Raw genomic sequence first — 21,649 nt, 5'->3', positions numbered from 1 at the left:
TTCATTAATATTGAAAATGTACAGTCCCAGTGAAGTCCTGTAAGATGCAAAAAAAATTCAATGAATAGTTAAAGAGAACATGAAATGACCAAAAACCAAACAAACCAAAAACCAAAACAACACCACAAAGAAAATCAGCAAAATAATAAAGAAAGGCCAAAGTAGAAGAGGAGAAAAAAAAAAAAAGATTGAGTTGATATTTAAGGCATTTTGTATCATATAATTTCACTAACTACCATATTCCCAATGAAAACAGCAACAGAACTCCAGTTCTATAATGTAAGATTATCTATGAACTGAAGAAGGACATCAAAGCATGATGGTCGTATCATTTTATTTCTCATAATTGCAGATGCACCAAATAAAACGTAAGCAGTTAAGGCCTTATTAATTTTATACTATAAGAACTTTCTATTTTATGGGCAGTACAAAATAAATATTTACAAAAAAGCAAGTCAATGGTCCTTTTCCAGAGTCTTAAGGGACACTATGAATTTCCAACTAAATTTATAGAAATGGCCTTCAAACCAAAACCATACAACTGGATTTGAGGAAGATAAATTAGTCACTAAGCCAGACCCCTTTAGTTAGAATGTTTTGAAACTGAAGCAAACATAAGTACCTTTGTGAGTTGATTATATTAAGACTTTGGAGTAAATACAAAGTAAAGACTTTGGGGTAAAAAAACAGGGCCCTTTATAGCCCTGTTATCTTCACAGAGAAAAGAAGGCAAAATTTGGCAATCTGGCCCAGCAGTTTTCAACTTTGTTCATAATCTTCCCCACTTGCATGCAAAGGAAGGAATTTTCAATTGAAATAGCTTCAAATTTTCACTAATCCCATCCATTTCCATGCCCAGCTACCAATTTGCTGGATAAGCAAAGCACTCCCCTATTCCTAATACCCCATCGCTATTGGAACAAGCATAGGTAAGCTAGTCCATAGGTTATGTATAATCTCCAGTAGGGCAGTTCTTAACTGAAATCTTCCTCTCCCTTTCAGAAAAATATGTATAGGTAGATTTATTATGGTACTGTCTTTGAATCACTTCTAATTTATTTTTAAAAACTGAAAAAAAAAATTAATGTTCTGTTTTAAACAGCATATTACAAAACCAAATTGTGACTACATGGTTGTAAATCACTGCCTTAGGGTTGATAGAATTTCTCACTTTCTCAACTACTCTTAATAGTTTTATTAATTTGGCTCAGCATAGGGCATCTCATCAATACCCTGAGACACTCTAATTTTTATCATTGTCATTATCTTCATTTTCTGGGAAATGAAACAATTATTTTCATTAGATATGTAATTTGGCAAAGAAATACTAAATAAAATACTATCTGGATACCTTTCCCTGAATAAGAATGTCTATTCTTCAGTGGAAGAAATCATACATTTAGAAATTAGATCAACTTAGTTCCAAATACTTTTAGCACAGCAGAAAGTAGATTTATCAGCAAAACTGCTGTTTGAAATTCTTCCCTTTGATTTAATTAAGTCAACCAATTTTTTTGAAGTCAGAAAGGCAAACTCAGATATAGCTGTAGAGCCGTACATCTGTATTTTAAGAAAACAGTTACATGTTTTTAATCAGATGTGTCATTTCAATTCACTTCCTCACTTGAAGTCAACTCTGATTGAGAAGGTAAATATGGATCATGTGTTTTGAAAGCTAGAATTTTGTGAACTTATCTACGAAACAGACTACAGACACAGAGAACACACTTGTAGTTGCCAAGGGGGGAGGCGGAGTGGGGGAAGGATAGAGTGGGAGTTTGGGATTAGCAGATGCAAACCATTATACAGAGAATGGATAAACAACAAGGTCCTACTGTATAGCACAGAGAACTATATCCAATATCCTGTCATAAACCATAATTGAAAAGAATATAAAAAATGAATGTATATATATGTATTATTGAATCACTTCACTGTACAGCAGAAATTAACACAACACTGTAAATCAACTGTAATTCAATTTTTAAAAAAAGCTAGAATTTTGTATAGGAGTTTTAACATGCCAAAAAAATTAAAATGGGGTCCATTTTAAGGTACAGACTAAAATAAATGTATCCTATAAAAATATACATATGCAATTTCAGAGGCTTACCTGTGCGTCAGCCAGCATGACATCCTTCAGCATGGGCTGGCCCTTGGGTTCACCATTTTCCATCCTCACATAATGCACCTGGTATCCTCTTATCTGGCCATGCTGTTTATTGGGCACAGGTGAGCGCCATGAGACTTTAACAGATGTTGAGTTGACAGCCTCTACCTCGACTTTGCGAGGAGGACCACTAGGAACTGGAACAACATCATTGGATAAAAGAAAATTATAGGCACTTGTCCCACCCAGTCAGAGCATTTTCTTTACTTAGGTTTAAAAAAAAAAAAAAAAAAAAAAAAAAGGCAGACCCACTACGTTTCCTTTGTGGAATACAAACATTTTCAACCAAGGAAAATGCTCAACCAATCTGCTCTACCTTTTAAGAAAAGATCAAAAAACATGACCGATGCCAAAAAAAAAAAAAAAAAAAATGGAAGAAAAAAAGAGTATCAGAGAAATAGAAAAACATGTAAAAAATGTACAAAAGCCAAGGAAGATGCTTTGAGGTTCAAAGCATTAAAGCACAAAGAAGTATAGCATTGAAATAATAACAAAAACTGGTTGTTGATTGTTGTGTGTGTGTGTTTTTTTTAAGGTTTCTTTTTAGCAGAATAAAAAAGATTCTTGATTATATGGATTTTCTTCTTTATTTTTTTCTCATATCAAAGGTATTCCATACAACAGATGCCAAAAATTGAATGTCGAGCATCAGTGTCTCTGAAACGTGCAAGACAAAAAGGCAACAAGAAGATAAGAAGGCACTTTTGAAAAGTTAACTTCAAAATGTAAAAGAAGTGACTACAAAAACCAAGAAATATGCAGAAGACTTTAGATGGAGGTACAGAGAAGGGCCTGGATTGCAAGGTCATAGGAGCAAACTGTTCTTTTAAAAGGAAGCAAATTACTGTGTTGAGATGAAAAAAGTTAAAAAAAAAAAAAAATGCCCAGGCCGTAGCAAAGATAGGTTTCTGGCAAAAACCACTGAAGTTACAGCGATGCTGGGTAAAAAAGATGAGCAGAGAAAAATGCATTACTGTTAGCCTATCAAAAGACAGCAGACCAAGACTGTGGCAGAAGGGTGCAAACTGACGTAGCAGAGGCAACATACCATCTTCATCGGTTCGAATCAACACGGACAAGCTCTCAGGGCCAGGGCCGACATCTGTGTGGGCTGTCACAGTGATCCGGTACTCAGTCCATTTTTCCAGCTGTTCCAAAAGGTATTTGGTAGTGTCCGAAGGTATTCCCAAAATCTCATGAGGTTTGTCATCTTCTCCATCCACTGCGGTATACTTGATGGAGTATTCAGTAATAATGCCATTCTGTTTTTCCACTGGTGGAGGTTGCCAACTTACCAAAATACTAGTGGAACTTGGGCTGGTGCAACTAATGTCTTGAGGAGGAGCTGACGGCTCTTATTTTGGTAGTGAGTTAAAGGAGGGTTTGAGTGAAAGGACAGGAGTGGTTGGAAAAAAAAAATGATAAAACAAAAGAAAAGGCAAAAATAAATAAATGAACAATAGGGCAACAAAACAAAAATAAGGCTTTGAAACTTAAAGTAAATTTTTAAAGATAAATTTATGTACCTTGGCTTAGTAATATGAATAAACCAAAAAATGAATAAATGACCAAAAATAATTGTTAAATAATGGGTGGGGGGAATATGTGAAAATGAAACCTTAAGATAACAGAGCCTCAAATAAAATTACCTACCTGCAATTTAAATTCTTCTTCTAAAACAATCCCTCAGTATTCCCCAGCCCTATTACACAGACTATCGAACTTCAAAAAAGCTGCAAACAGTACAAGATTTATTACGTGAGAGTCTGATGATGTTTAAGAGATGCCATTTCAAGCTTTCACTACTGCATTCTAAAATGAGGGCAATTCCTACATAGTATTCATTTGTGAAAAGGTTCTTAAGTGTGAAAAGTGGCAATAACTGTTGGATGCCCTTCCACCAATTCCAATTTTTTAAAAAGGGAGATAAATAAAAGCCCAACAAACATAAAAGTGTTCCCTCTGACTATCTGAAAAACGGAGTCTTCTGACCAGTTTTAACGACAAGTGTTAACCTAACATTGATCATAGCCCATATACAGTGAGCATGCAGAACGATAAAAGGATGAAAATGAATAGTCCAGGATTTACCTACCCGAGGGTAATGTCAGGCTGGTTGATTCTGACTGTAACTTGTACTTACCCTATGTCAGCTTCCAGCTTTTTTAAAATTATAGCTCTTCTTGAGACACCATTGCTAGTGAAGAATTAGATCCCACCAGCAAATTTTGGTAAAATCAATAAAAATCATCTATCCCTTACAAAATGTCAATAACATAGCCATTAAAAAGAACTGTTTAAAAAAAATCCTGAGAACCATCTGGAAAAGATACGACTTATCTTTCATTTTGTACATAGCTCTTTTCATTTTGTACATAATTATTCATATAAAGTAGGATTTACCTAAGAGTTAAAAGATAAACTTGCTTCCTGCCCATTCTAAAATAAACTAGTCACCTTCTGAGCAATTATTTTCCATCAAATAAATCAAACATATCATTATTTGAAAAAAAATTAAAAGCAATAAAGAGCAATGTGACTGTTATCATAAATTATTTTTAAAGTTAATAATATATATTCCTAAAGAAGAACAAAGAATTGGGATGATATATGAATATATGTTTGCATATATATATATTTTTGATATAAGGCAATATATATGGTAGAATGAGTAAATCATTTCTAATTTTTTGTATTTGAACATGTAGTTTGGGTATTTCTTTACACTTTGTGAGCCTTAACATTATGTAGTGTCAGGTGTATCTGATTATTTAGACGATCATCAGTCTTTCTTAATTTACATGTCTTGTGTTCTTCATTACAGGCAATCAAAATGAAAAGATCCTTGTACAGACAAAAAGGAAATCCTCATAAAACAGCCTTATAAATTTGGTATAAGGTTTGCAAAAATCACAAGAAGATCATTTTTATTGATTCTGACTAAAGGTTCTTATCTTTCAAATTACGAAACTATTTTATATGCATTATCATTCATAATAAATTGAGTTGCTCATGTAACAGCAAAGACTCATTTGTAATTCTTTTTAAAAAACTGATTTGGTTTTCACTACATTCCTACCTTCAGACCTCCTATTCTGTGAAAGTATATGTAACACCACTTGAAACCTTAATAAAATAAAGAGTGGATAAGCTTTTGATGTGTCTATAAAAAGCCCATTCTGTCTCTTTGTATGTAAGTATGTATGTATGAATATATATATGTGTGTATGCAAAACAGTCAAGTTTGTGAACCATGCAAAATATAATATTAAAGCATGTCACATTTCTTTTAATTAAGTGTCTGATTTTAAGAATTATCTTCTGCAATATTACGTATTAGCCTGCCTGGAATTCAAAGGAGACATACAATACTGCATTGATTTACATGCTTCAGTTTTAAAAGAAAAGAAATTTTATGGGAATAAGCTATAATCAGTAAGGGATTAAGCAACAGAATCCTAATGCTTTTCATATGAATAATCATGTGTTGAGGAAAAATATTAATTTTATCATCAAAAACCCTGAAAGATTTCAAGTATCTATAGAAAATGAAACGATGGAAGACTTGCTTATATGAAAGGAAATTCATCTTCTAAAAAAAACGTAAATTTCATGTTTGCTGATAGGTCTAAAAATCAGGTCAATAGAGCATTCTCTTTATAAAATTCAACGTATTCATTTTATACATATCTATGTCACTAGATAAAATGACATATAAAAATTTAAAAAATCACATATAAAATGTAAAATATTTTAAAAATCTAAGGAAATAAGTCCATAAAACTGTTCAATTCAAGGTAAATGGTTAATAAACTAATTATAGAAACTTATTAATAAAGAGAAAACAATAGTATTATAAGCCACCAAACTTTCCATCAAAAACAACCTGCCATATAATGCTTTATGCAAAACAATCTCCCCTAGACACAATGAACTCCATTGTGATAAACACAGCTATGCTTTAGAGTAACAGTCCCAAAAAGAATTTGAACCTGAGGAAACAAAATACAATTTAGGATTGCAAATATACTTGTGATTATTCCATTGTTCCTAAATTTGTACAAATACAGATTTTCTGTGAATGTTCCAAATTTCCACATGAACTACTTGCAAAGTTAACAGCAAACTAAGAAAAAATACATGACTTGAAGACTTGGTCATCAGCAAAGTTAAAACCTGTGTGCTTAAAAAAGATAAAAGTTTGGTCTTTTCCTGTCTCTTTAGTTTGCTAAGCCCTCCTCTGATTATTTTGCAGAGTCCTCAATCTGAATTTTGCTTTACAGCTTTATAATTCATTAAATGGAGACTGATCCAACTCCTTTACCCATTTTTCTCAAGTAGGTTTCCTACCTTCTCTGAATGTCTTTCAATTTTGGAAGTGGGAGAATGGGATCTGTCATTTGGACCCAGTCTGAAAACCAAGGTCATGGTGCTCTAATCCCCCAAACTGGACACTTGCTCATATAGAGACTACCAACTATTAAATATTAATTAGCAGGTTTGTTGTTGGTGGGGATAAAAGCTGGCAACGCCTCCTAGTGAAGAAAAGGGCAGAAAGTAAGTAAAGAAAGACACCTACTTGACTGCATGGTTCTGGCTGATATTTCAGCTGTGGAAGCACCCAGGCCTTGGGGAGAGCGTGCAGCCAGACGGAAGTAGTACAAGCTGTTTGGTCTCAGCCCTTGCAGCCTATAAGATGTCCCTGGCTCAATGGTAATCCGTTGCTGTGGATAAGTAACAAGGGACCTTGGTCATCTTCATTAAGATTTGTGCATATATTTTTATCACACTGCCCAGAACATCAGATTTCTGTCATCAGGGTTATAATGTCATCAAAATATCACAAACAGAATCAACAGTGAGTATCAACTAGGGGAATTACATAAGGAAGATACCAGTTTAAAAGGGCAAGTTTCTACAACAAATAAGACAACTGGAAAAAAGGAAGTCGGGGATCTATCTAACGATGACACAGTTTTCCAAATGCATCAGATAAGAGGGAGTGAGAGGCCCACCACCCATGAATGCATTCAACCTTTAAGTCATGTGTGTTGCGGTGACACTGCCCACAATGGAAACTGACCCCCACCCCTGACAATGGCTTATGCCTAACATTCCATTTGAAGAGATGTCTAGCTCATCTCCCGTGACCGTCTGCAACGTAAATAGGGGCAAAGAAAATATGGCCGGAAGTAACAATGGAAACCGTCATACAGTTCGCATGAGGCTGTTATGAAAGAGATCTGAAATTGCCAAGGCCTGAGGGAATAAAAATCAGATGTCAGTTACTGAAGAAAGCTAGATAATGTATATGAAACTATACTGTTACCCCAGGTTGAGTTCAAATTAATTTTAACACTTCCTTTCTTTGTGAATACAGAACCTGCAGCTAGAAAAAAGAAATCACAAACTCTTCTATAACTTTTAACATCATAAAGGGCTTTTGAAATAAGGTTTTTTTTAATTGAATGTTGTAACTTATTTTCATGATTGAAATCTGCCTTTGCATTTTAGCAAATATATAGCTATCTATGGGTAGTCAATCTCAGATTGAACATGAGCCTGTAGTAAACCTTAAAATGCATGCTATTATGTAGTCTAGTAATGGCATCAATAATCTTATAAGGCTTTTTATCAAATAGCATTTGCTGTTCACACAAACAGAAATCAGTCAAGGGCGATTCAGATATAAAACTAGAGAATACACCCCTAGGGTGTTCTGGCTTGCAAATACAAAATTTTCAGAAATTTTAGATTTACCAAATAACAAGAAAAAAAGGAATTTCCTAAATAAACAATTGTAAAGCAGAGTAGGTATGCCAATAGTCAAGTATCCATAGCGTTTCCAAAGGACTGCCACTCTCTTAACTGTTTTTATTTTATGTTTTTTAGTTGGGTAATGGTAAGTATTTAAAATAATTTAATGCTAATTTATGTCTTATTACAAACACCAACAGTTGTAACACCAGTACTTTACGTTATATCAGCACTTCAGTTCTAGAACTTTTTGAGTGATTAATTTGTATCAGCTTTGTTAGCTAAATCTAAAAGCATTGCTTTTAGAACCTGGTCTTTGGAGATTCTGCTCACTTCAAAGAGATGTAATAAAATAGAAGTTTACAGTAGCATATTAATGTATTATAGCATTCAAAATGATGAGCCACAAGTTAATTGGTTGGTAATAGTTCATTTAGTATGTGAGTATTTAAGAAAGGTATTCTTTTTTAGAACTTAGGGGCTGTTTTGCTTTGTGAAGATATTTTTAAGATAAAGAATGCTAAGAGGTATAACAAAATGGCTTTGTGGATTGAGTTTTCACATATAGTTTTACCAACTTTTTTGTCCTAATGTTCCCCTTAATGGGTTTTACGATAACAAAAGAAACATATTTATTACTATCCCTTTCTGAAAATATTAGATGTATCTTAATACTGATTTAAATAATCTATTCAAAGTATACCGAAGGGCCAGTATATCCTAATGGTTAAGAACACAGATTCTGGCAATTGTCTAGATTCAAATTCCAGCTCTACCATTCAGTAGTATGAGGCTTTGGGCAAATTATTTAGTTTTTTCCGTGTCTCCATTTTGTTATAATATGTGAAATAGATTAATAATAGAGGCTGACTCAAAGCACTACCGTAAGGATTAACTTAATATGTGTGAAACCATTATTATAGTGCCCGTTAATGTATGTGTTAGTTATTTTGATTTTTATTTCTTTTTTCAGTAACTATTAACAATTTCTAGCCTTCCACAGTCTGTTATTTTATTTGTGTAACATACTCAAACTATATATATATATATATATATATATATATATATATATATATATATATATATATATATGTATGTATTTTCACATTCATATCAAACAATCATTGGCATACAAACAAACATTTGCTATGGGGCATCTTTCTCTGAAACCAGTTTAGACAAATTCATCTACCCAAAGCCTTGGAGCTCACTTAGTCATGTGTTAACAGTGACTTAAGCATTTTAATGCAGAAGACAAAGAAAGGAAATCCCCAAATCTCAAGGAGTATATTCTTTTACAAGCAGATACTTCCATAAGTAACTTAGAAACCTGAACTAAAAAAAGAAATTTCCATTACGGACAATAGCTGTTTTTTGTTTCTTTTGTCCTAAGCCCAGCAAGTCTCCAAATACTCTTTCTGTGTTTTTGGTCAAGCTTCCCTTTTGATGAATAAATCTTTTCCACCAAGGTCCTCTGTAGATATCTGACCTTTTAACAGAACTTGGGCAAGTACACAAAATGCGAGCAGTGCTTGGGTGTAGAGAATGACGACAAGGCGAAAAGCACAGTCCTACCTCCTTTCCATGCTCCCCATCTTTGTAGACCAGTTCATAGTTGGCGATGGTGTCTGAACGTGGAGGCGTCCAAGAGAGCAAAATACTTGTTTCGGATTCAGGTTCTGCCTTGAAGTTTAGTGGCTGCCCTGGCACTAAAATCAGGGAGGCAAAGGAGTGAGCTCACCATCACCAGGAATATTCAGAAGTTCTTTCATTAACTGTTTAAACTTTTCACTCAGTGTCTGCACATATTAGCTTAATGGAGAGCTAGGTTCCTTACATTGTCCAAGTTAGCCTGTCAATATAAAGCCCATTTTTCCTCCTTTAAGGGACAAGAACAATGTTATAAATACTGTGCTTGTCCCTGAGTGGTTTAATATATATGCAAGATGTGGAATTAGCAAATGTAGAATATATCAGTCTCTGAATTCAACTTTAAGAATTATATTTACTTTATAATATCATTGTAAGTAATAAATGTGATTATTTATATAAAGCACTTGGGATAAATATTGCCTAAGTCACACCAATTGTTAAAAACATAAAAGCCATTGTTCTTTTACAACTGAATGGGAACTTATTCTCTAATGCTACAGTTTACTTTTAAAATTATTTCCAATTAGGTTTATAAAATCCCACCTTTACTCCATTAACAAAACCTACAGGCAAGCAGAATCATTAGTATTTTTTTCTTACCAACCCACGTTTTAAAAAGATGTAAAAAAAAAAAAAAAAGAGAGAGAATTAAAAAAACTAACAATTCTTTCTAATCTCTAAATGAATTTAACATGAATTAATACACTAGACACAATATAAATTTAATATTGTCCCTAGTGAGATGGAGCTAAATTACTATACAAGTTGAAAAGTGTATAGAATACACTTATTATCACAAATATAGGAATTTAACAGAGGTCATCTATAATTCTCGTATTAGTCATGTAATCCATGCAATAGACAATTTGGAAGAGCTATATATCATATGTAATCAAGAATGGGACATCAATCCAGTTGAAAGCATCTTACGCAAATGTTGAATTAGAATAAATTTTACTAACCCCAACCTCCTAGTTAGCAACTAATCCCACGAGGTCCTCTATCCATTATGCACAAGGCTAATGCACTTCAGGGCATCAGTAGCACAGCTACTCTTACTTACATTGTTCTCGGCCAATGTCTACTCTAATTGGCTGGTGCCCATGCCTTAGTGGCCATTAAATATTTTGATCATTACCCCGGATATTGCGGTATGTTTCAAAGTGCCATAGCTGAACATATGACCATATTCCCACAAGTTCACATGAGAATTCCGTGTATATTTGTAAAAAACAAGAATAATACTTCACACCAGAGGTGTAAAGAACATCTAAAGTATTTTTGGCAAATGAGCATGAACATTCAAAAACATATACAAATAATATAACTTGTAGCTGATGTATGACATCAATTTCTTAAACAATACCTAAAGCATCATTTTCACCAGAAAGAAGGTCTTTGGAGATATAAAATGCATTACTTTCTTTTCTTTCTATAGTCATCTCTCTGTAGCATGATGAAAAAAAAATGCCTTTTGTTTAAAAAAAGATTAAAATCTAAAGGGGTCTACAATGGTTTCTGGAATCAATCCCTAATCATCATTTCATTCCTCTGGTCTGTTAACCTGTGAATCTGTGTATGTGTATGTGTGTGTATGTGTGTGTGTGTGTGTGTGTGTGTGTGTGTGTGTGTGTGTGTGTGTGTACACGTGCACACACTCATGTTTGGACTGATGCTTAAGGCCACCAATAATCAGTGCTTCATATTTCTAATTTCATTCATTTTCCTTTCTCTCCTTCCATATCACAGGCCTTGAGATACTCATTAATTTGATGCCTCCAGGAATGTACTTTCTGAACTGAGTATCTTTTTTTTTTTTAAGTACCTGCCCAGTGGGTGACCTAACACAATCAATCAGACTGAGAGGTGAGAGGTAGAGACAAAAGAAGATAAAAGATCAAGAGCAAGAGAAGGTAGAACAGAGGGAAATAAGAAAAACAATCAGGCAAATAGCAAAACAAATAGAAAATGCATTACTTCTAAAAAGAAAATACCAATATCACAGGCAAGAGCCACAGTGGAAGCCAAGAATGATCAGATGGGGAAATTATGATTGGATTCTAATATTCAGATCATGAAAGGTCTTCTCAGCCTAAAAATACACACGCCTATGCATATGTATGCAGTCACTTCTTCTTCTCTAGTTTTATTCCCTTTTTCTTTCCCCAACTTCCACACGTCTGGGAAAGAAGAACACCTTGTGATAACTTCTGACTTAAACCAAACCAAATAAAGTGCTGTCAAGAATTAAAAACATGGACAGTGTTGAAGGGCTGCTCTCAGGATAATAATTGCTTGTTACGTATTTCCTCCCTGCTAAGGCTAATAATAAATTGAGTGACAGTGATTGAAAACATTGTGGGAATCCAATTAACTTTTTCTTACTTAAACTTTTTGCTTTTAATTTGTCTCAAACAAATTCCTGGTAGGTCTCAATGTTTCATCCTTGTTTAGTGCCACACACTTCCTTTAATTCTCTAATTCTGTTTAGTTCTATTCAGAGCTCTCTCCTTCTAAATAATGAAACAGCTACATCAAAGTCTCAGACGGTGTACTGTTCATTTTATTTTTGGACAAAGTAAGTAGGAAGTGGCCACACGACTGGATGGTGAATCTCTTCGAATAATACAAACAGGGTTCTCCTCCTCTGCTTTCAACATCTTCTTCTTTTGAAGTGGTCTGGAGGGGAATTTAATAGATTTTAAACTTGTGGTCGAAACACCAATGCCTAGAGGTGCCAGGCAGATGACTTAGATAAGCGCAGAGGCCATGCAGGCCCAGGGTCAATGGGGCAGTGCCTGGGACCCCAGAAGGAGTTAGTGATACTCAGAACCAGGACACGGCTGCCGTGTGGAATGTGGGTCCAGTCTTGCCCAAGCTTCTGATTTTTCAGCAGAAGTTGATAATGAATCTTCTAGGTAAAATCTTTTAATTTTTTACAATCGGAAATAAATTGAATTAGTCGAAATTAACTGAAAAACACTGTATCAGGCAAAATGTGTCTACAGACAAAATCCAGCATAAGGACCAGGGCTTTAAAAGATCTTTTTATTGTATCAGGCTCTATGCCCATACGTGTCTTAAGGGTGACGCTACTCAGACTTTCTTGGGAATTGTGGATTCACCTAAAGACGTTGCTTCCTCAGGATCATTTAGTCATTACTGAAACAACCACAATGAAGCTGAGGCTTCAAAGGAAAAGAAAAAAGCTGTGAAATTAATGTATTTATTTATACATTCCCCAAACATAATAGTCTTAATGATCATAATATATGTTCACAAGAAAACACTTTAGTGGACTCCAAACTGTCATATTTATTTTGTCTGTGCCACTTGGAGACACAGGGAATACTTCATCATCTGTCAGATTTTTATACCAAATACTGTGGCTACAAAGGTTCTATTAACATTTATATTTGTTTTCTCCATATCCCTTCTCCCTCCTTCCCTCCCTCCCTTACTCTCTTCCTCCCACTCCCCCCCCCCATAGATAGATAGATAGATAGATAGAGATATTTGTATGTATGTATATTTATTTATTTATTATTATTATTTTTAAAATTTATTTACTTTTGGTTGTGTTGGGTCTTCGTTGCTACGCACGGGCTTTCTCTAGTTGCGGCGAGCGGGGGCTACTCTTCATTGCGGTGAGTGGGCTTCTCATTGCGGTGGCTTCTCTTGTTGCAGAGCACAGGCTCTAGGCATGCGGGCTCAGTAGTTGTGGCTCGCGGGCTCTAGAGCGCAGGCTCAGTAGTTGTGGCACACGGGCTTAGTTGCTTCACAGCATGTGGGACCTTCCCAGACCAGGGCTCGAACCCGTGTCCCCGGAATTGACAGGCGGATTCTTAACCACTGAGCCACCAGGGAAGTCCTGTATGTATATTTAATGCTCCCACAGTCTTGACACCTCAAACTTACTGACATTCTTTTATCTTCACTTACTTCATGTTTTTCTATATATATTTTATTTTTCTTTTATTTAAGAGCTTTTCTGTGCTGTAGCATTTTCCTCATCAATTAACCAAAGATACACTTTATGGAAAAATCTGAGATTCTGGAAAACACACGGGAGAATAAAAAGAACCCATCCAGAAACCTTAGTGCAATCATCTACATTAAAAAAAGATGTGTTAATGTTGACCATAAACCAATAGAATTTAGATGTGGAAAGAGGAAAGAAAAGTAGGAACACAAATTTTTCTTTAAAGTTATATTTAAGAAATCCTTATATTTGGTAAAGTGTTGTTACATCCTTCTTCTTGATTGCTTATTTAATGTCCAAAAGGAAATACACATATGAGCTATCAATTCCCTAAAATAAGATTATAACCCCATTGAGAAATGGAAAATATTTGAGTAGTAATACTATTATACTCCATATATCTGAAGGCAACTCACAGAGAATGGAGAATGAATAAGAAATGAGAAGAAAATCTGCATGTCATCTGAACTCTGATAATATTGGAAGAGATCAATATCTGACTAAATTTTAGGGAATATCTCTGAAGAGAAAGGGCTTAGCACATATAAAATGGCTAAAAAACAATTTTACCTCACCGTAATATAAATATGAAACATTACCAAAAAGACTAAAAAACACATTATTTCTAAAATATCTAGTGCTCTAATAAGGTACATATTTTAAAATGTGAGTATCTAGCATATTGACAAATGATAATAACAACAATAAAAGCAACAGCCAGAATTATAGTGGTAGTAAAACAAAACAAAACAAAATTCAAACAAGGAATCTGATTTGTAAGTGCCGCAGATATATCATTGACAAAATAAGTACTTAATACACAAGCACCTGTACAAATCTTACTCTCAACTGTCATTAAACATCAATAAGAAAAAGTTAAAATTTTATTACAGTTGTATTTACAACCAGCACTCCTTTACTCATTGCTAAAACTATTTAGAGAAAGAATTCAAATGGGGCTCATAATTTTTGCTATTGGAAATCAGTCTTTTCTAGTTTGCTTATATAGGCCTGTTGATATATAGTAATTAAATGGTTTATAAAGTACTGGAAACCTAAAGCACAATGTCTCTAAAATGTCATAGTTTTATAACAATTTTGCTTCTTCAAAATGTTTAAAGTTGATGCTACTCATTAATATTTATTTATTAAATGTGTATAATTATTTTCCTTCCAAAGACCTATACTACTAAGGTGTGTACATATAAATCAGTACTTTCCCCAAGAATCTATTAAATGCATAGAAGAATTAGAGGTAAGATATGTTTTCTAAAGAAAGTTCAGAAAAAGACACACATTAGGATTTAACAGCTTTAGAATGCCTCCAATTAGCAGGAACAACAGGTAACATTTATTTTAGTGCATTAGGTTTAAGATGTTAATTTATTACATTTCCTTATCAGAGTTTTATTTGTACTTCTTTTGTAAAATATAGTTACCCTATGTTCTTATTATAATTACGTACAAGAGAAAACTATATAAGACATCCTTCCCGAATGTGTTTTTTCATAGCAGAGACTTTTTTCTAGCACAACATAAATACTTCCCTTGTCAATGGCCATATCGTCCACGTATTTTCAAGGTGAATTAGTTGCAAGTCACTATAATGCCAGAAGTTAAAGCTATGGAAAACTTGGAAGATTAACCAATATTTCTAGAAAATAATCATTTTAACCAAAATCTTTTCATATTTAAAACCATGTAAAGATTACTTAATATTTTCATCTGTACTAATATTCATAATTAAGGGGATATATTACTGACTATAACATAGATCATATTTTGACTTTCTATATTCCCAGAAATATACAAACTTACATCCATCCTCCATTTATATCAATACATGTGACAATAATCTGAGATAAGATCAAAAGTAATAATGTCTCTCTTAAACTCACTTTATTTCTAAATATTGTTTCTGCAGAGTCTAATTTTAAACAAAAATAGGAATATTACTGTCAGGGAATTAAAGATAATAAAATGAAACGTATACCTTTTAGATAAAGTAGACAAAAATGTGTATCTCTGTGTATATGAAATTAAAATATTTGAGAAGTTCATGCATGTTATTGATCAGTAAATTTTTGTAGGTTTGGAAAAGATAAAGTTGTAGTGAGAAGAATCATAAACTTAAATTTTATATAACCTAACTAAAAGAATATTTCATAATGGTTTTATGTCTTTGCCTAGCAGTGATCCTATGAATTAGCTGGTCAGGAGCAGCTCAGGATTAATTATATCAGAACTAACATCATTGTATTTGGCAGGTGTCCACTAACATCAAATGGCCTTTGTTAATTAAGCCTAGAGAACAGATCAAATCATTGTGCCATTTTGGAAGGTTTTCTTAGACTATTGATCTCGGCAGGCACAAGTCATTATGTCATTATATATCTTCTCAATCAATGGGTATTAAAATTACAATTATTATGGAAGGTTCTTGGAAATATCTTAGTGTAAAAAAAGTTAAACAGAGATTGAGAACAGCTATTTTAATGCATCTGTGATCCATTCATCTAGATTTTCTTTTAGGTCCGGAGTCCCTGGATCACATTAACTCAATTGCTCCTGTCACAATGTTACCTTCACTGAGTTATTATTTATGTTACATTATGTCCCCTGGTAATACAGAAAAACACAATATGATCTATTTAAACATCAGTTCTGTATCTTTCATTAAACTGTGACTGAAAGCATTACTGTCATTTCGTGTTCTGAATATAAGGATTCTCATGATTCTCAAGGATTCTTATGTTTCGGTTGAATTTAGTTTCAGTAACTATTTGGTTTCTTAGATAGCTAAATCCTTCTGTCATAAGAAAATAATATTATGAAACACTATAGATTTGTATGCTTAAATTTGTAGTTAGAAAATTAAGAGCCAAACTTAGTGACTGAGTATCATAACTTTCTATAAAAAAGGTATTCCTTCTACTTCTTTTAGATTAACTTTTTTTTCTTTTTTTAAAATATCTAAATGGTTTAATGTACTTCTGCACTGGGATAACCTAATAGCCACCTCAAGTATTTCAGATGTATATCATATATAATTCTTTTAAAAAATAATAATAAATTTATTTATTTATTTTTGGCTGCGTTGGGTCTTCTTTGCTGCACGAGGGCTTTCTCTAGTTGCGGCGAGCGGGGGCTACTCTTTGTTGCAGTGAGCAGGCTTCTCATTGCGGTGGCTTCTCTTGTTGCAGAGCATGGGCTCTAGGCATGCAGGCTTCAGTAGTTGTGGCTCACAGGCTCTAGAGCACAGGCTCAGGAGTTGTGGTGCACAGGCTTAGTTGCTCCGCAGCATGTGGGATCTTCCCGGACCAGGGCTCGAACCTGCGTCCCCTGCATTGGCAGGCGGATTCTTAACCACTGCACCACCAGGGAAGCCCCATATATAATTCTTGAATAGAGATATGAATACATGACACCCTGTGTTTCCTGCCTCTACTCATTTATTGAGCACCTAGTGGGCACTAAAACCTAGTAGGCACCAAAAATAAGACATTAGCAAATTATTAATTTAAAAAATAATGGTGCTTAAAAGTATCTAGAGTGTCCACTTAATGACCCAAAGGAAGTTCCTGAATCTTTTTACCTTCATCGATCCTCAATTTACTCATTGGCAAATGAGATAATTCCACATCTACCTAATTGAGCAGTAAGAAAAAGCACCTATTAGCAGAGTTTCCAGCATATGGCAGTTATTATTATGATGATGATTATATATTACTGAAGTTATAAAATATTTCTATCCATTATCTAATCGATAGCCTTGTTACGGGTTGAAGTGTGTCCCACAAAAATTCATATGTTGAAGTCCTAACACCAAGAATCTGAGAAAATGACCTTATTTGGAAATAGGATTGTTGCAGATGTAATTAGTCAAGATGATATCATTAGGTTAGACCCTAATCCATTATGACTGGTATCTTATAAAAAAGGGAAATTTGGACGCAAGAGACAAGCGCTTAGGGAGAATGCCATGGGACCATGAAGGCAGAGATCAGGGTGATGCTTCCACAAGCCAAGGAACAGCCAAGACTACCAGCAAACCACCAAAAGCTAGGCGGGAGGCCCAGCATCTCCCTCACAGCTATCAGAAGGAACCAATCCTGCTGACACTTTGTTCTTGAACTTCTAATCACTAGAACTGCAAGATGATAAATTCTTCCAGTAAGTGGTATTTTGTATGGCAGCCTTAGAAAAAAAACCACTACCACTAAACTCTCTAAGGTGGTTATTATTTTAGATGAGAAAACGGAAGTTCAGAGAGATGAAGTAACTTGTCCAAGGATATGGAGCTAAAAATGGTAGTTTGGGATTCAAACCCTGGTTATGTTACTCCAAGATCAGGGATTTTTAAAATATCAAAGCTGAAACACCAAAAACCTAAAAGTGGAGTATAGGTATATACTCTTCCTATAGACTTTCTTATATCCTTTAATGGTTATGGAGCTGCTAAAATAGTATAATAAAAAAATAATCTCTTAACAGTTGACTACTTTCAGTCAAGAAAAAGAACAAGATTCACTGATTTCTACATTTTCCAATGAGAAACTTATGGAAAAATTAATCTACAATATTTTTATGCATATTAATACAACAAATAAACACAGAAGAAATGAAAAAGCCAAATAGGGAAGGTATATGGATGATTTTCAGTATAATTATGATAAAACACTCTGTAGTTACTTTTTTGATATTAGAAAAAGGGATAAATCCATGAACAAACCAGTAAGAACCAAATAACAGTATGAAAATAAAATAAAGCCAGGCAAGCTGTAAACATGCTCTGAGGTTCCTAGTAGCCAAGACATATAGGTAAACATCCTCAGCCTGAAGATTCACGAAGCCCACAACATAAAAACAAGTCAGTGGTTAAACATAAGTGTATCTAGTTCTGACACCTGAGAATATTCATTAACTCATTCCCAGAATTACCTATGAGTTATAACTACAGATTATAGATACCATCTCCAATAACATGGTTCTTATGTGGATTCTCAGAACAAACGAATGGCAGGCCACCAAAACACTCACAGATTAATGCAAGTTTAAGAGGTACCAAGACAATAAGGAGTCAAATGAATAGCTCTCAGATATTCAAGAATAAACTTAAGAAGACAGCTGCTATGGTTTATTTTATTCCCATCCCACGACAAAACTGATCACTTTGAATCCAAGACCAGAGAAGTTTGATAACCTCTTATGAAAATAAAACTACGGGAAAGGCCAAGTTTTTCTTCATAAAATAGTTTGGCGTCTGCTCTAATACCCAGGAAAATGGGTGAATAAGGCCCCAAAGTTTGATCTTAGATCTTGGTAACTGTCTTTCTTTATCCCTGAGGCCATACAAAGAAAAAAAGAAAAGAACATTAAGGGAATATTCATTTTTAAGCAAGTTGCTTCCTGGCAAATATAAGCCATTTAAATATCCAAGGTCCCCTGACAAATGGTTTTATTTTTAACTTTATCTTGAACCATCCGCTCCTTCACAAATTAAATAAATTTTGGGACTATTCTATTGGAGTTGCTAATACAAAGAAGCACAGTTCTTCTATTCTCAAAATGCTGCATGGGGGATGCATTTATCCAACTCCTGCAGAAAGTCTTCAAGTCATTTGGGTACAAATTAAAAAGAAAGGATGCTACATATAGGGGTACGAGAGTAAGAGGTACAAACTATTAGGTATAAAATAAGCTACAAGGGTATATTGTACAACATGGGGAATATAGCCAATATTTTATAATAACTATAAATGGAGCATAAACTTTAAAAATTGTGAATCACTATATTATACACTTGAAACCCATGTTATATTATACAGCAACCATATTTCAATTAAAAAAAAAAGGACGCTAAATGCATCCCCCTTTTAAAAGGACTGTATTATTTATAGTCTTTCAGTGTCCATGCCTGTTCCTTTCCATATGCCTAACTCCTTACTTAGAAACTCTAAATCTCAAAAATTAAAACTTATACTATTATGTTCTTTGTTTTTGTCCTTGCCATTTCTTAGTACCAGCTCCCTTCTACCCTACTCCCCATCTAGAACCAGACTTACCTCCTGTCTGAGTGATGACTTGTATGTCACTTGAAAGAGGACCATCTCCAATTGAGGTAAAAGCCAGGACTTTGACAGAATACGTTTTCTGGGGCACTAAGTTGCCAATAGTAGTGATTTGGCTGTCAGCTACATTGTGTTTCATCCAGTTGTTAACATGCTGAGTGGGATCCATTGTATAATAAACTCGGTATCCTTGAATCTGTCCATTTGGCTCTTCAGGTTCCTTCCACTGTACCAAAATGGTGGTTGAACTCAACATCCGCGCCTGGACATCCCTGGGGGCACTGGACGGCGCTTGCTCTGAGGTCTGTGTTAGCACGGGCTCACTGGGAGGCCCCCGCCCGATGTTATTGACAGCAACAACCCTGAATTCGTAATCTGAGTAGGGACTTAGTCCAGCGACACTGTAGCGTGTGGTCGCCACCCCATCAATTTCTTTGTAAGGTTCTTCAGAATTTTTAGGTTTATGCTGAATGATGTAGTAAGAGACAGGCTCAGGGTTCCCAGAGTCCCATGTCAGTGTGATGCTTGTAGCTGTGCTCTCAGTCACGACAGGAGTTCCTGGAGGTTTGGGTAAGGCTTACAGGGAGAAAAAAAAAAAACAGTGAATACCCATCACTTTTACGAAATCACAAGAATCCATAAACTCTGCTATTAGAATGACAGAATTATGTACCTAGTAAAGATTTAATTAGATGAAATCACAGCAAAGGACGGTTTTCTGAGTGGTCAGGAGGTACAGTAAGACATGCTTAGGTGACAAATCTCAGTTTACTAGAAGTGTATTATAGCATTGTATTTTTGGGCTTGTATCCAAATTCACCACTTATTAGCTATGAGATCCTGGATGTGTTGCTTAAGTTCTCTTTGCTTTAGTTTTCTCATGTGAAAAATAGGCAAAATTGTATTATTGGAATTGTACTGTACAGTTGGGTAACTGTATTTCATGAGCTTACGGTGAAGATTAATAAGCTAATCCAGTAATGCTCTTAATATGTATCTGGCACCCTCAGAAAACAGTAGTTCCAATGATTACAATTATTATAACCACAAGCTTGGCCCATGAGATCCTTGCTTCAAAAAAATGATATAACTAAATGCCAATAAACATTGAAAAGAACAAAATTTTAGATATAAAATGAAATGGTATTAAATTGTTGTAAAAGAAGAGTAGCCATTTTGTTTTCAAGATGTAAGACATAAGCAACATTACTATATATTTTTTAATAAATAATCTGACCAATAATTTTAAGGTAATAAAGAATAGTAATTTCAAATCAAACAATTTCAAATTCACGCTTTTTACTTAATATTCAAAATATGCTGAAGGAGCTAAAGTCTATTCACAAATCACTTTTTAAAGTATTTTATTTTATTGTCATAATATGTATTCTATATCCAACATCAGTAATATCAGATTACAGCTATGTGACAAACATTTGCAATTAAATCTATATTTTAGAAATCTCGTTCATTCTTTTTAGCAGAAAAGCACAACTCAAAATGCTACTAATGAAGCCTACAAACCATCTACACAGGTGGCCTCACCCGGACAGTGATTCTGAAAGGTAGTGATGTTAGGGAAGAAAGGAGAGTTTCACAAGCTGAATTTTTAGAGAAAACTCAGAAGGTAACACTCATATAATCAGCTCCTTAGTACTCCTCTTTTCCTTGTCAACTTAAAGGCAAAAAATACAACTCTCCCTACAATGGTAACTTTTCAAGATTAGCAAACTTGTACTTAATTAGTGTTATATCCCCAATACCTAGAACACTGTCTAGTCCTGAGTAGGTTTTTAATAAGCACTGTGAAACGACTACCTGAATAAAGGAGTCCTTTCTCTCTTTAAGGTGCTTTTTGTTTTGACTCACTTCTTGCCTTCAAGATCCACCCTTATGTTTTATTTATGTTTGTGGTGGTGGGGGTAGGGAAGCAGCAAGAGTCAGGAAAACAAAGAAACTGAACAAAACATTAGTTTAGTGTGACTCCTGCTTTTGAATTCTTGAGGGTCTTTAGTA

The 21,649-nt window shown here is 34.4% G+C and overlaps 1 protein-coding gene across 7 annotated transcripts in view; it reads right to left on the bottom strand.

Moving 5' to 3' along the window:
• The window catches only part of PTPRD (protein tyrosine phosphatase receptor type D), a 2,142,992-nt gene that overhangs the window by 170,770 nt on the left and 1,950,573 nt on the right, over positions 1-21,649 (bottom strand). For all 7 annotated transcript variants that reach the window (XM_082404325.1, XM_082404326.1, XM_082404327.1 and 4 more), the window contains 5 exons: positions 19,628-20,209; positions 9,503-9,636; positions 6,750-6,894; positions 3,219-3,524; positions 2,114-2,307 (listed from right to left, as the gene is read on the bottom strand). In XM_082404325.1, coding sequence (XP_082260451.1) covers positions 2,114-2,307; positions 3,219-3,524; positions 6,750-6,894; positions 9,503-9,636; positions 19,628-20,209 — 1,361 coding nt within the window. The remainder of the gene's footprint in view (positions 1-2,113; positions 2,308-3,218; positions 3,525-6,749; positions 6,895-9,502; positions 9,637-19,627; positions 20,210-21,649) is intronic.

The sequence above is a fragment of the Balaenoptera borealis genome (assembly GCF_965194805.1).
Source record: "Balaenoptera borealis genome assembly, chromosome: 8".
In the NCBI taxonomy this organism is placed as follows: domain Eukaryota; kingdom Metazoa; phylum Chordata; class Mammalia; order Artiodactyla; family Balaenopteridae; genus Balaenoptera; species Balaenoptera borealis.
This window is presented reverse-complemented; position numbering and strand designations above follow the sequence as displayed.